Below are 13,290 nucleotides of genomic sequence, written 5' to 3' on the forward strand. Positions count from 1 at the left end.
CTTCCCTCATATTTCCTATTTCCTTTTGCTATAGGTTTCTTCAACTTACGCTTTTATATTTTCCATTGCATTTGGCAGGGGGTGGAGGGATACAGTTGTTTGTTTTTTTTTCCTTAACTCCCAAGAGCTCATTCTTCTTTCCTATTCCTTTTTCATAGCATCTTTCCTTGTTTGATGGAATAATTATCTTTTTAAACTTAATTTTAAGATTTTAAGTTCTTATCTTCCCTTATTTACCTCAGTTCCAATGTCTTCTCAAATAAAATGGCCAATTGGGAGCTCTGTGTTTGTGAGCTAAGCTTACTGTTCTGGAGACTTTGTTAGCACTGATTACATTATTTAAGCTTTCAAAAGAATAAATAAAACTAATGGCATAATGAAATTTAGGCAGGGTGGGGACTTCCCTGGCAGTCCAGTGGTTAAGACTTCGCCTTCCAGTGCAGGGGGTGCGGGTTTGACCCCTGGTCAGGGAGCTAAGATCCCACATGCCTTGTGGCCAAAAAACCAAAACATAAAACAGAAGCAATATTGTAACAAATTCAATAAAGACTTTAAAAATGGTCCACATCAAAGGAAAAAATCTTAAAAAAAAAAGTTTAGGTAGGGTGGAGAACAGTGTGAGTGAGCTCTCATTTTTCATAGTATGTATTTGACAGATAATATCCAAAACAAATCAAGGAATAGTGGTACTAGCATATTATTTAGTCTTTTGATGGTAGTCATGAGAATAACTAAAGACAAACAGTTAAAAATGGCTTTTAAGGAGCAAACTGAGGATGAGAAGAGGCAATTAGGAAAGCTGCTTTCCATTATAATCCCTTTGTACTAATTTTTAAAAATCACAAGCATGTATTTCTTTGAAATAAATAAAAGTAAATTTAAAAATAAAATGGTAGAAACTGAAGAGCAAATGTAAGACATTTGGAAATAAAAAGAAAAAAAATGTGCGTGTGTGTGTGTGTGTGTGTGTGTGTGTGTGTGTGTGTATCTCCAAACCCTTATTTATATGTACTAAATCTCTTGGACAGAGGGAGAATGTTGTTGCCAAGGAAACCAAAGCAACTGTTGAGCAGCAAACTCAGCTCTTTTAAAAAATATTCCATGGCAATTTATTCTGCAGAATATTGCAGCCTACCACAGCTTTCACAAAAGTCAGTAAAATGGTTTTAATGAGGTCCTTGAAACTTGGTTTATGATGTCACTAACATTTACTAAATATTCAGGTTACAGAGTCTAGTACAGTGATAAGAAAACTAGAGTAAAGGTCAGATATCCTAGGTTTAGTACCAAGTGTACCACTTAAAAGCCATATGTCCTTGAGCAAGTCGTTTTCCTTGTCTGAAACTAAATTTCTTTACTTATAAAAATGGGGATAATTACTACCTAGCCTGTCTACCATATACGGTTGCTGTGAATATCAAATGATTCAGATCATCAAGGTTTGAAACACTACACAAATAAATTCAAGTAATAAGCACTAATATTTTCCAAAATTAATAAGGTGATAAGCGCTCTTCATTGATTAAATGCCAAATTATGTAAAGTACTAGAAAAATGTGAACAAAAAAATGTAACATAGACCAGTATTGTAAAAATTGGATTGAACTAGGTGGCAGATCCAAGTTCTCGTCCAGGCTCTACCCACCACAACTGATAATTTCCACAACTTCTTTGGGTCTCTGCACAATGAAACTGGACTAGACAACCTTTGTAGAGGTGGTTCATGGGTGTGTTTTCCATTACACGATGATGATTTAAAAGGAAATTCATTCACCACTTTTAAAAAAATTTGGGCTATATTTTGCTTGAAAAACTTTCATTGTTAGATGTTTGAAAATCACTGACTTTAGAATGAAGTCTTTTATTTCTATTTTCAGGCATTTCATAACACTAACCTAACTAACTTATCTTTACCTTTACCTTCTACTCTTTCTCAACATAGACCTACATTCTGAGACCATAGTACTCTACTCATTATTTCTCAAAACACCACAGCCAATTCCTGCCTCCACATTGTTGTCAATATGTATGTAGCTGTTGCTGCTACAGCTGGCTGAGCAGCTCTGCCCTGGGTCCCGTCCCACTTCCCACCCATACATTCACACACCCAAATTTGGCCAGTGCTTAATATCTTTGATAAGACTTTTCAAAAAGTTAAAATTTACAGCATATCAAAAACAGGGGAGAGTTGTCATGTTAAAGAGAACCTGGCTTCTAGGCCAGCAAGACTTGTCTGTAATTTGATAGAATGCATGAAAGCCTTGAAAGAAAGAAGTAGGAAGGAAGTGGGGGCCTTAGTCAGCTCTAAAAGATAGAAGGGGAGAGCACTGTAGAAGAGTCATCTGCGCATTGCCTGGAGGAGGAACACCTTGATCCACAGACTTGTTGGATTCCAGTGGTAGGACAGTCCCATCATAGAGATTGATGCATTTACTTATTACAGGCTAATGCTGTTAAACATTTATGCCATATATCTGACTCCCTGTGATTTGATTTCACAATCACTAAAAATCTTCTGATTCTCTGACTTCCCTTATGGTGCATCTAGAAAATGGCTTGACTGAGACAAATCTATTTATATTACAACTGTACCATAAATTAATAAAACAGCATTCTGAATTCAGACATCAGTTTCTGTAACCTTGAGCAGGGTGAGTCCATCCTGAGACAAGACAGACTAATAAATTAGTCTGAAGGTATAGGAACCAAGGGTCAGATCCTGGACTATACTAAACGGCACAACAGAATGCCACTCCATAGAAACAGGAAGGGGTACCTGGGACCTCCCCAATAAACACCCTGTCTTGTTGCACTAATTTCTTTTTGACACTTACATACACCTTTATTTACTCAAGGCTACTAATGACATACTAATGCGTTTCTATGACCTGGTCTACATGCTTTTCCAACAATTTCTCTCTATATACCCTAAGCCACAGCAGAAACAAATGTTCTAAGTATACACATTAATGTTTTTATCTCTACTTGGAATATTCCTCCTCTCAATGTTGACAAGTTTAAATTTTAATTAATTCTGAAGGGTCAGCACAGATAACACCTTTTTCATGAAGAGATTTCAAAGAACACCACCCACCAAGGCTAAAACTAGCAATACTGGTGACCTAGGCAAGTAGCAAATTGCCTTTAGATCAACTTATGTCTTAGTACTATGTGCCTCACCAGAGTCATCAAGAATCAGGGCATTTGGTAGGTTCTTTTTTTCACTATAAAAAAATAAATAGGTATTAATCAGGTATTAAACTCAGTTTCTCTGTGCTGGAAGACCACATATGCCATCCACGTGTAATGCAATAAATGCTGTTGATCTGATCTATTATTTTACATTTCTGCACTCTACATTTCAGTGTCCTGGGACATCATAGCCTAGCTTACCTACACTATCCATCTACAGTAGATATACCTTTGCTTACTAATTAAAAGTATTTTTCTCATTAAAAGAGGGATCAATTAAGTAAATATTTTTATTAAATAATTATTAAACTTATTTGAATCTATTTATCTGTTAAAGGCACTTGTTACTTGCTCCCTGTATTATATTTGTGAGCTTTTGTTTTATTTTCCCTTCTATTTTCTTTGAAGATACAATCCATATCTAGTTCATCTTTGTGTCTCCCACAGATTTTCAGCCAGTGCCTTGTATGTAGAGGGCACTTTAAATATAAATTAATTTCTCTTCCACTTTCAATGAAGGCTCTCCTCATTCTTTTTAGATGCATCCCATCTTCTTATTGCCTTCCTTGGCTACCCAGTCCACAGGTCACTTACTTTTAAACTACTATAAAATCTGACTGCCTATAAACCATTTAATTGCCACCAATACCACCCTTGCGTTATCTTTTTACATGTATATGTATTTCATAGTCTTTTTACATTTTAGTATACCCCAACAATATCTAGGTATAGCATGGACAATTAATAAATATTAATTCATTCAGGTAATATTTTTTTAAAAAATCAAATCAACAGACCCATTAGGAAAAGTGTAGTCAAAACTGGCACCTAAAGAGAACAAAAGATTTCACCCATGGCAATGAAAAACAAACTATTGTTGAAGGGCCAAAGGCTATGACACACATAATAGTTACTAGTAAATTAAATTGTGTTGGAATTCTACAAGTGTCTTTGAAGTTCATAAATCTTCCTTTCACTTTAGGGAGACACAAGTGCAACCACATACATTTACTGACAGCAGATGGCTTTAAACAACAGCAATTAACTATATTAAACATATAAGGATAATTTTCATTTGTAATTTAGTTAGATATCCCTGCTGAAGATATTTATACAGTCAGTTTGTAGTATATATCATTTCACAGTATGCTAAGCCTTAGCTCTTTTATTTCTATTAGGCTTCCTCCTCCCTAATGAACTAAAAGCAGAAGAGCAATCTCTGAATCTTCACTTCTTTTGTATCCTTCCACAACAAGGAACTATATTCACAGCAGGCAATTAATAAATACTGGCAAAATGGATTTAAAGTTATTTGCATTTTGCACATCCTTATGATAATTAATGGGATACCACAGATTTTTCACACTTGATTGAAAAAATATATATATGTATATACATATGTATTTTTTATATATATGCTCAAATCCTACAAAAAGGGTGTTAGCTCTCTAGTATCTCAGTCAGAACACTCTAGAGCCTTGCTACTCAAAGTGCGGTCCACAGCCCAGCAGCATTGGTATCACTTGGGAGCTCATTATGAGGCAGAAGCTCAGGCCCCACCCCAGGTGTCCTAAATCACAACCTGCATTTTAAGATCTCCAGGTGATCTGTAAGCACTTCAAAGTTTGAGCCGCACTGGTTTAGACTCCAGAGGAAGGATTAGACTGTCCAAGATACATATGATCAAGTAATACTAAATAACTCATAATTGCTTATTTGTTGGTCTTCCTTATCTGCTGACGGAAGGCTTTTCAAGGGCAGGAACCCTTTCTAGCTTCCTCACCACCAGCATACCCTGGACCTAAAAGGCCCTGAAGCACTACCCAGTACTCAATGGATATTTTTTGCTGAATGCATGAATGACTGAACAGAGTGAAAATAAAACTTTTTAAGAAAGCTAATAATCCTTTAGGAAATTGAATAACATGATTTCACATATTACCACACTAATTCTTTAATTCAGTATTATTAATTCCATTTAAAATATGTTGCCTTCTCTATTTCAACAAATGCATTTAATGCATTCGACAAAGCAAAAGCCTGGATTATCTTCCTCTGTTGGAGCCAAGGGCCTCTTACAAGTGAAATAACTGCATTTTAATTTTAGCTCTCACATATCCATCCTATATGCCTGCCCAAGATGAAATCATTGCAACAATTTGGAGGGGGTGGGGGCGGAATAGAGGAGGAATGGGTAAAGCAAAAACAATTCTGTATCAGGAGCATCACATGAAATCTGGAAAACATGATTTTTGGAACAGGATACTTCCATAAAATAACTCCCGGCCAGAGAAAGAAAGAGAACCCTTATCTTTCTCAAGAGCAAAAGGTGATATTAGAGAATACAAGGGAGCGATAAAAGACCAGCGACTACCTAGCGACGCAAGGTGGAAACACACCAGACCAGAACTAAAGAGGATAGCGGTTAGATAGCGTCCAAGGACAGAGCAAAAAACCACTTTCAGATTTGCAGAGAAGGAAGTCAATAGAGAAGAAAGGGGAAAGGCAACAGCTCTATTAAGGCTATAGCTTACGATGATGATTAATTATTATTTATTATTATTATTTTTTGGAGAAAGAGGGATGACATACACTTGAAGGGGGGGAGGATGGGAGGAAGGGAGGTTGCACTTTCGCGCACTGCAAAAGGAAGGGACTACAGGCGTTCTTTTCCAGCTCAGACGGTCCCAGGGAGGCAGCCCAGGCATAGGTGGGTGGCAACGCCCGGCTCCGCTAGCCGCTGCCGCATGGCCTGAGCCATCTCCCCCACAGTCTGCCGAGCACCGGGTGGGGACGGGAAAGGGCGTACACTGGGTAGGGGGCGGATGCCGGGCTGACCAGGTACCCACCTTATCCCAAGGGAGCCACTGCCCAATGGCCGTGTCTAGCTGAGGGTCCCCGGAGTGATAGGGGGTGGATGCCGGGCTGACCAGATACCCACCTTATCCCAACGGAGCCACTGCCCGATGGCCGTGTCTAGCTGAGGGTCCCCGGTGTGATAGGGGGCGTGGAGTAGGTTGGAGTTCAGGTCCCCCTCTGCGTTTTCAGCCATGGCAGCCAGACTTGGGTGTGCGGGCCTGGGGGGCCGGCGAAGACACGTAGCTGGAGGGGCTTGACGTGCGCTCACCAGGATCCCAACGCCCCCTCCTCACTGAAGGGCATCGGAGACCAACCGCAGGATGTTTGTGCCAGCTCCTGCCGCAGCTTTGGGGAAGCAGGAGAGAGCGGGGACGCGGTCGCCCCGCTCCGAACTAGACCAGCTCCTGGTCTCTCTGGGCGACCAGACTGAGGCGGTCCCACCGCGAGAGAACAACAACAGTCCTAGATGTCTAGGTCGTGGCCCCGCCGCGGCCGCCGCACTCGCCACTCTAGGCCCCGCCCCCCGCGCCGCTGGCCCCGCCCCTTCCCACCCCCGCTGACTTAAGCCTCCGAGACCCGAGGCGCGAGCCGGGAAGCGCGCTTCCGACGCCTCCCAAGCTGCGCAAGTTAGGACCCGCGGGGTGGTGAGGAATTGGGGCACAGCCCTTTTTATTTTTTAATTTGCCTTTTCCCACGTGTTTTATCCTTGTTACAACCCCCACACACTCCCACGCGTCTCATTTTCTGGATCAGCCGCTACAGCCAACACAACGCGCTCCGCCTCAGGGCTCGCTTTGTGAATCCCCGTCGTGCGCGTAGGCCCCCTCCCGTTTGGTCTTGGGGCGCCCGCCGGCGGGAGGGTGCGCGAGGCTGTCCCCGCACGGCGTCACGGGAGTTGTAGTTCTTTTCTTTCCTCGAGGTGTGTGGAGACCGCCGCAAAGACTACAACTCCCAGCAGCTCCGCGCCCTGCGTTTTCCGCAAAGGAAAAAAGATCTATCTCTAGGCTGTTTCCTACAGACACGCCCTGTCCCTGTTAGGTTCGCTGCGGTTTGTGGCCCTGGGCTTCAATTAAATTAAACAAGGACTGGTACAGTAAGGGGACAGCTGATACCCGTTCAGTGCTTTACAGCTTACGAATCGCGTTCTGTCGTTTCAACCATCGTGTGACCGAGTAAATGGACGTGATCCATCCCCATTTTACACACAAAGAGGAAACTGCCTCTGAGTGAACCGACTTTTTCAAAGAGGCGGAATTCGTGATGGAACAAGGGTTCCGACCTCATTTCAGATCTCAGATGGCAGTTCTTTTTGCTCTGCTGCTACAGTGGACTAGGAGGCAGGAAGAACAAGATGACTGGGGAAAAACAAAAATCATGTTGTGAAAGAGGGAAGATGTGTCAGCATTTAACCATAACATAAGTAAGAATGAATAAGAGAGTGCAAAAATCAATGGCAGTAGGAATACAGAGGAAGAAGAAAGATTATTGAAATAGTCTTAAATTTCTCCTTATTTTGGCCTCCTCTCTTCTACAGAATGTTCACCTTTCAAGTCACACGACTTTAGGTGTGGGAGATGCTGAGAAGTGCTTACCTGTCAGACGCAGCTGCTCCTGAGTTTCTTGGTGTAGCCTTCTTACAATGGCTCCATGATTTTGATGGAGTATCTTGTAACTCTTTCTCTGGTCAGCTTTTTTGCAAGGAGAGTGTAATAATATTTACACCTTGGCTACAGTAACTTAATGAATGGTTTTAAAATGCTTTGAGGTTCACAGATAAAAGACATAATAAATTCAAAGTATTACTTTCTTTCCTTTAAAAATGCCACTTACCATAATAAAATCCCAACTACCACGGTACAAAAGGATTGTAGCACCAATCCCTGAAAAATAACGTGCTGTGCTTGGGAATTAGAATTTTTGCTAATCAGTTGGGTGTTTCCTTTATGGAGTCAGCGGGTTGTTTTAATCACACAAGGCCTGGGAATTAACCATGAGTCCTGGAGAGAAATTCATCATTCACTATCATCACCATTATTGTCTGCGATGAACGTTAATTAAACATGCACTCTATTCTCAGCGTTATGCCAGGGGCTGAGGCTACAAGAAAGTATGCAATTGTTCATTTCAAGAAATAAAATCTGTCTGGGCAGACAGGATGTATGCAAGAAAAGATAGCCTATGATAAACAGCAAGTGCTTGTTGCAGACAACTGTTAAGAATTTAGAGTGTGAGGTAGTTGATAAGAGCAACAAGTGGCAGAAGGGACCAGCAATGAGCTTTGAAGGACAAAAAATTAATAACTAGAGAAAAAGGTAGAGGGCATTTTAAACCCATAGACCATTGGTCTCCCTAGGAGTTTGTTTAAAATATATATTCCTAGACACTGCCCAGAGATTCTGAATCAGTACATTAGGATAGGGGATAGGGCCTAGGTACGTACATATTTAACAGATATCTATTGATTGTGACATAGGTGGCTACTCAAAGTGTGATAGGAGGACCAGTCTATTAATCCCCTGGGAGCTTATTAAGAAATATAAAATTTCAGGCCCCATCCCAATCTACTGAATCAGAATCTGAATTTTAACAAGATCCAGTGATAATTTATATACATATTAAATTTGATTAAGCAATGGTTTTTATAAGATAATTCTATTTCAATTCTGAGAAGCACTACTAAGTCAACAGAACTTTCAAGAGATAGAATTATATAGGGCAAGTATAAAAGATGGGAGAAATACAAGTTTTAATTCAATACCAGAGTCAAGCAGCCCTCAATTTTATCAGCAAGATCATGACAGACATAAACTGGTTACCAGAAATTGCCCAGCATCTCCGGCTTGTTGCTTAGGAATTGAAGGGTAACCAAGAGGACCCAGAACTCATCAAATCCAAGAATGGTATCTAAGTGTGTCCAGAAGAGGGAGTATAATAGTTTTCCTAGTCAGGGAAGCTCAGAAGCTTTAATTTCTGTTGGAATTTGACCAGGGTGTCCTGCATTTTTATTTGCTAAATCTGGCAACCCTAACTGTGGTTATGAAAGAGAATAGCTCTCTTGATCCTAATATATACCTTTTATTTATTGTTTTTAAAAATTGAATTAAGATACTCAAAGTTCTCATTCTGTCAAGGTAGCAAGAAATTAAATTTTCATCAATATCAGGGATTCTCATCTCCAACCCAGGCTTTAAACGATACTGGGGAAAGAGAGCAGATAGCTCTAGTTCATCAAGGTTTCTGCTAACATCTGTATTGTCCAGGGTCATAGTAGTCTCTGGAAGTCTGACAGCTTTCTCCTTGCATACCATTCAGGTATGGCCAGGAAACTTGGCTGAGGCTATGAACCCCAAAGCCTCTGTCTAGGCACATAGCCATCTCCTCTAAAATCCTGCCAGTTCCTTGAAATGTTGCACCAAGCAGAGCTCAGGTCTCATCACCCTCCTATTTTAAAACTTTAAAATTTGAGGAAATCTGTCATTCTATCATTTTGCTTGTGATCACTCTGAAAAGAGATGTATTTTCTCTTCTTGTTGTTCCCAAAGATGCTTGTCATAAACTCTAGTGAATGCTGTATTAAAAAAAAAAAGGTCAGGAAAGGAAATGATTATCTTGCAAGCAACTTTCTACTTTTAGCTCCCTTACTTTTAAAATATCTGCTGAGGGACTTCCCTGGTCCCATGGTTGAGATTCCACGTTCCCAGTGCAGGGGGCCTGGGTTCGATCCCTGGTCAGGGAACTAGAGCCCGCATGCCACAACTAAAGATCCTGCACGTGGCAACGAAGATCCCTCGTGCAGCAACTAAGACCCGGTGTGGCCAAATAAATAAATTAATGAATTAAAAAAGAACAACAAGAGAAACCCTCTGCTGAGACAAGGGATACAACAGCAACAAAAAGTGGTTTTCTTTGTGTAAGGGGGAAAAGATGCAGAGCACACCTGGGATTAGGGTGAAGCAAGGTAAAAACAGCTTTATTGAGATATAATTCACATACCAAACAATTCACCCGTTTAATGTATACAATTTACTGTTTTTTTGTTATGTTCACAGATAGGTACAAGCATCACCACAGTCAATTTTAGAACATTTTCATCACCTCAAAAAGAAATCTTATGCCCTTTAGCTATCAGACCCCTGTCGCCCTATCTCCCACTGCCAGGCCTAAGCAATCACTAATCTACTTTCTATCTCTATAGATTTCCCTGTTCTGAACATTTCATATAAATAGAATCAAATAATATGGGGTCTTTTGTGACTAACTTCTTTCACTTAGCATAGTGTTTTCAAAGTTCATTCATGTTGTAGATGTATCAGTCTTTCATTCCTTTCTGTAGTTGAATAATATTCCAATATGTAGGTTTACAACATTTTGTTGATCTGTTTGTCCATTGGTGGACATTTGGGTTGTTTCTGCCTTTGGCTATTATGAATAATGCTGCTATAAACATTCACGTACAGTTTTGTGTAGAATATGTTTTCGTTTCCCTTAGGTATATACCTAAGAGTGGATTTCCTAGATCATGTGGTAACTTCTATGTTTAATCATTTGAGAAACAGCCAGACTATTTTCCACAGCAGCTGCACCATTTACATTCACACCTGCAGTGTATCCAGGTTCCAATTTCTCCACAGATTTTCCAACACTTGTTTTTATCTCACTGTTTGATTCTAGCCATTTTAGTGAGTGTGAAGTGGTATCTCATTGTGGTTTTGATTTGCATTTCCCTAAAGACTAATAATGTTGAGAATCTTTTCATGTACTTATTGGTCATTTGTATATCTTCTTGGGAGAAATGTCTATTCAGATCCTTTGCCCATTTAAAAAAATGTGTTTAAATTGTTGAGTTGTAAGATTTATTTATATTTCTGGACATAAGCCCTGAAACAATTCAGATATATGATTTACAAATATACCCCTTCATTCTGTGGGTTGTCTTTTCATATTCTTTTTTTTTTTTTTAAGTATCTCTATTTCTCTGTTTTTTTGATTTTTGGTTTTTTTTGGCCATGTGGGCTGTGGGGTCTTAGTTCCCTGACCAGGGATTGAACCTGGGCCTTCGGCAGTGAGAGTGCGGAATCCTAACCACTGAACTGCCAGGGAATTCCCCATATTCTTTTCAGTGTCTTTTGAAGAACAAACGTTTTTTGTTTTGAGGAAGTCTGGTTTATTTTTGTTGTTGTTGCTCATAATTTTGGTGTCATATCTAAGAATCCTTTGCCAAATCTTAGGTTATAGAGATTTTCCCTTTATTTTCTTTTTTTTTTAAATTTATATATTTTATTTATTTATTTTTTTGGCTGTATTGGGTCTCCGTTGCTGCACGCGGGCTTTCTCTAGTTGCGGCGAGAGGGGGCTACTCTTAGTTGCGGTGCGTGGGCTTCTCATTGCGATGGCTTCTCTCGTTGTGGAGCACGGGCTCTAGGCACACGAGCTTCAGTAGTTGTGGCACGCGGGCTCAGTGGTTGTGGCTCATGGGCTCTAGACCACAGTCTCAGTAGTTGTGGCACACGGGCTTAGTTGCTCTGCGGCATGTGGGATCTTCCCGGACCAGGGCTTGAACCCGTGTCCCCTGCATTGGCAGGCGGATTCTTAACCACTGCTCCACCAGGGAAGCCCTCCCTTTATTTTCTTCTAAGAGTTTTTATAGTTCTAGCTCTTACATTTAGGTCTTTGATACCTTTCGAGTTAATTTTTATATATGGTGTTAGGAAGGGATCTAACCTCATTCTTCTGCATATGGCTATTCAATTGTCCCAGGACCATTTGTTCTATTCTTTCCTTATTGGATGGTTTTGGCATTCTTGTTGAAAATTAGTTGACTATAGACATATGGGTTTATTTCTGGACTCTCAGTTCTAGTCCATTGATCTATATGTCTATCCTTGTGCTAGTACCACATTGTCTAGATTACTATTACTTTTTTTTTTGGCCACACAATGCGGCATGTGGGATCTTAGTTCCCCGACCAGGGATCAAACCCGCACCCCCTGCATTGGAAGCTCGGAGTTTTAATCACTGGACCACCAGGGAAGTCCCTAGATTACTGTTACTTTGTAGTAAGATTTGAAATCAGGAGGGATAAATTAGGAGGTTGGGATTAACACATACACACTACTATATATAAAATAGATAATCAACAAGGACCTACTGTATAGCACAGGGAACTCTACTCAATATTCTGTAATAACTTACATGGGAAAAGAATCTGAAAAAGAATAGATACATGTATATGTATAGCTGAATCAATTTGCTGTACACCTGAAACTAACACAACATTGTAAAAAAAAAGATTTGAAATCAGGAAGTATGACCCCCACTTTGTTCTTCTTTCTCAAGACTATTTTGACTATTCTAGGTTCCTTACAATTCCATATAAATTTTACAAGGATTTTGTCAATTTCTACAAAGAAGCCAGCTGGAATTGGGATTGGGATTGCATTGAATCTGTAGATCAGACTGGGGAGTATCCTTGTCTTAACAAGGTTAAGTCTTCTGAGCCATGAGCATGTGATATTTTTCCAATTATAGATCTTCTCTAATATCTTTCAACAGTGTTTTGTGGCTTTCAGACTATAATTTTTGCACTTCTTTCATTAAATTTATTCCTAAATACTTTATTCTTTTGGATGCAATTGTAAATGGAATTGTTTTCTTAATTTCATTTTTCAGTAGTTCATGCAAGTGTATAGAAATACAATTGGTTTTTGTATATTTATTGTATCTTGAAAACTTGCTGAACTTTTTATTAGTTCTAATCATTTTTTAGTGAATTTCCTAGGATTTTCCATATACACTAGCATGTCATCTGTGAATAGATAATTTTGCTTCTTCCTTTCCAATCTGAATGACTTTTATTTCTTTTTCTTGCCTATTTGCCCTGACTAGAACCTCCAGTACAAGGCTGAATAGAAGTGGCAAGAGCAGACATCCTTTTCTCGTTCCTGACCTTAGGGGGAAAACATTCAGCCTTTCATCGGTAAGTATAATGTTAACTCTGGAGTTTTATTGTGTGGATATTTTTTATCATATTGGCGAAGTTCCCTTCTGTTTCTAGTTTGTTGAGTGTTTTTATCATGAAAGAGTGTTGGATTTTGTCAAACACTCTTCTGTATCTATTGAGATGTTCATGTAAGTTTTGGTTTTTTATTATATTGATATGAAGTATTACATTAATTGATTTTGGGAAGTTGGACCAAGCTTGCATCCTGCTTGGTCATGGTATATCATTGTTTTTATATG

General features: G+C 39.7%; 1 protein-coding gene and 1 pseudogene across 1 annotated transcript in view; one reads left to right on the plus strand and one right to left on the minus strand.

Moving 5' to 3' along the window:
* Nucleotides 1-6,543, minus strand: part of PGM2L1 (phosphoglucomutase 2 like 1) — a 73,931-nt gene extending 67,388 nt beyond the window's left edge. Inside the window, exon 1 of the mRNA XM_007173728.2 lies at nucleotides 6,134-6,543. Coding sequence (XP_007173790.2) covers nucleotides 6,134-6,244 — 111 coding nt within the window. The 5' untranslated portion in view covers nucleotides 6,245-6,543. The remainder of the gene's footprint in view (nucleotides 1-6,133) is intronic.
* Nucleotides 6,544-6,618: 75 nt separating this feature from the next.
* LOC114236678 (anaphase-promoting complex subunit 13-like) overlaps nucleotides 6,619-13,290 on the plus strand; it is a 69,235-nt pseudogene continuing 62,563 nt past the window's right edge.

The sequence above is a fragment of the Balaenoptera acutorostrata genome, chromosome 9 (assembly GCF_949987535.1).
Source record: "Balaenoptera acutorostrata chromosome 9, mBalAcu1.1, whole genome shotgun sequence".
Classification (NCBI taxonomy): Eukaryota; Metazoa; Chordata; class Mammalia; order Artiodactyla; family Balaenopteridae; genus Balaenoptera; species Balaenoptera acutorostrata.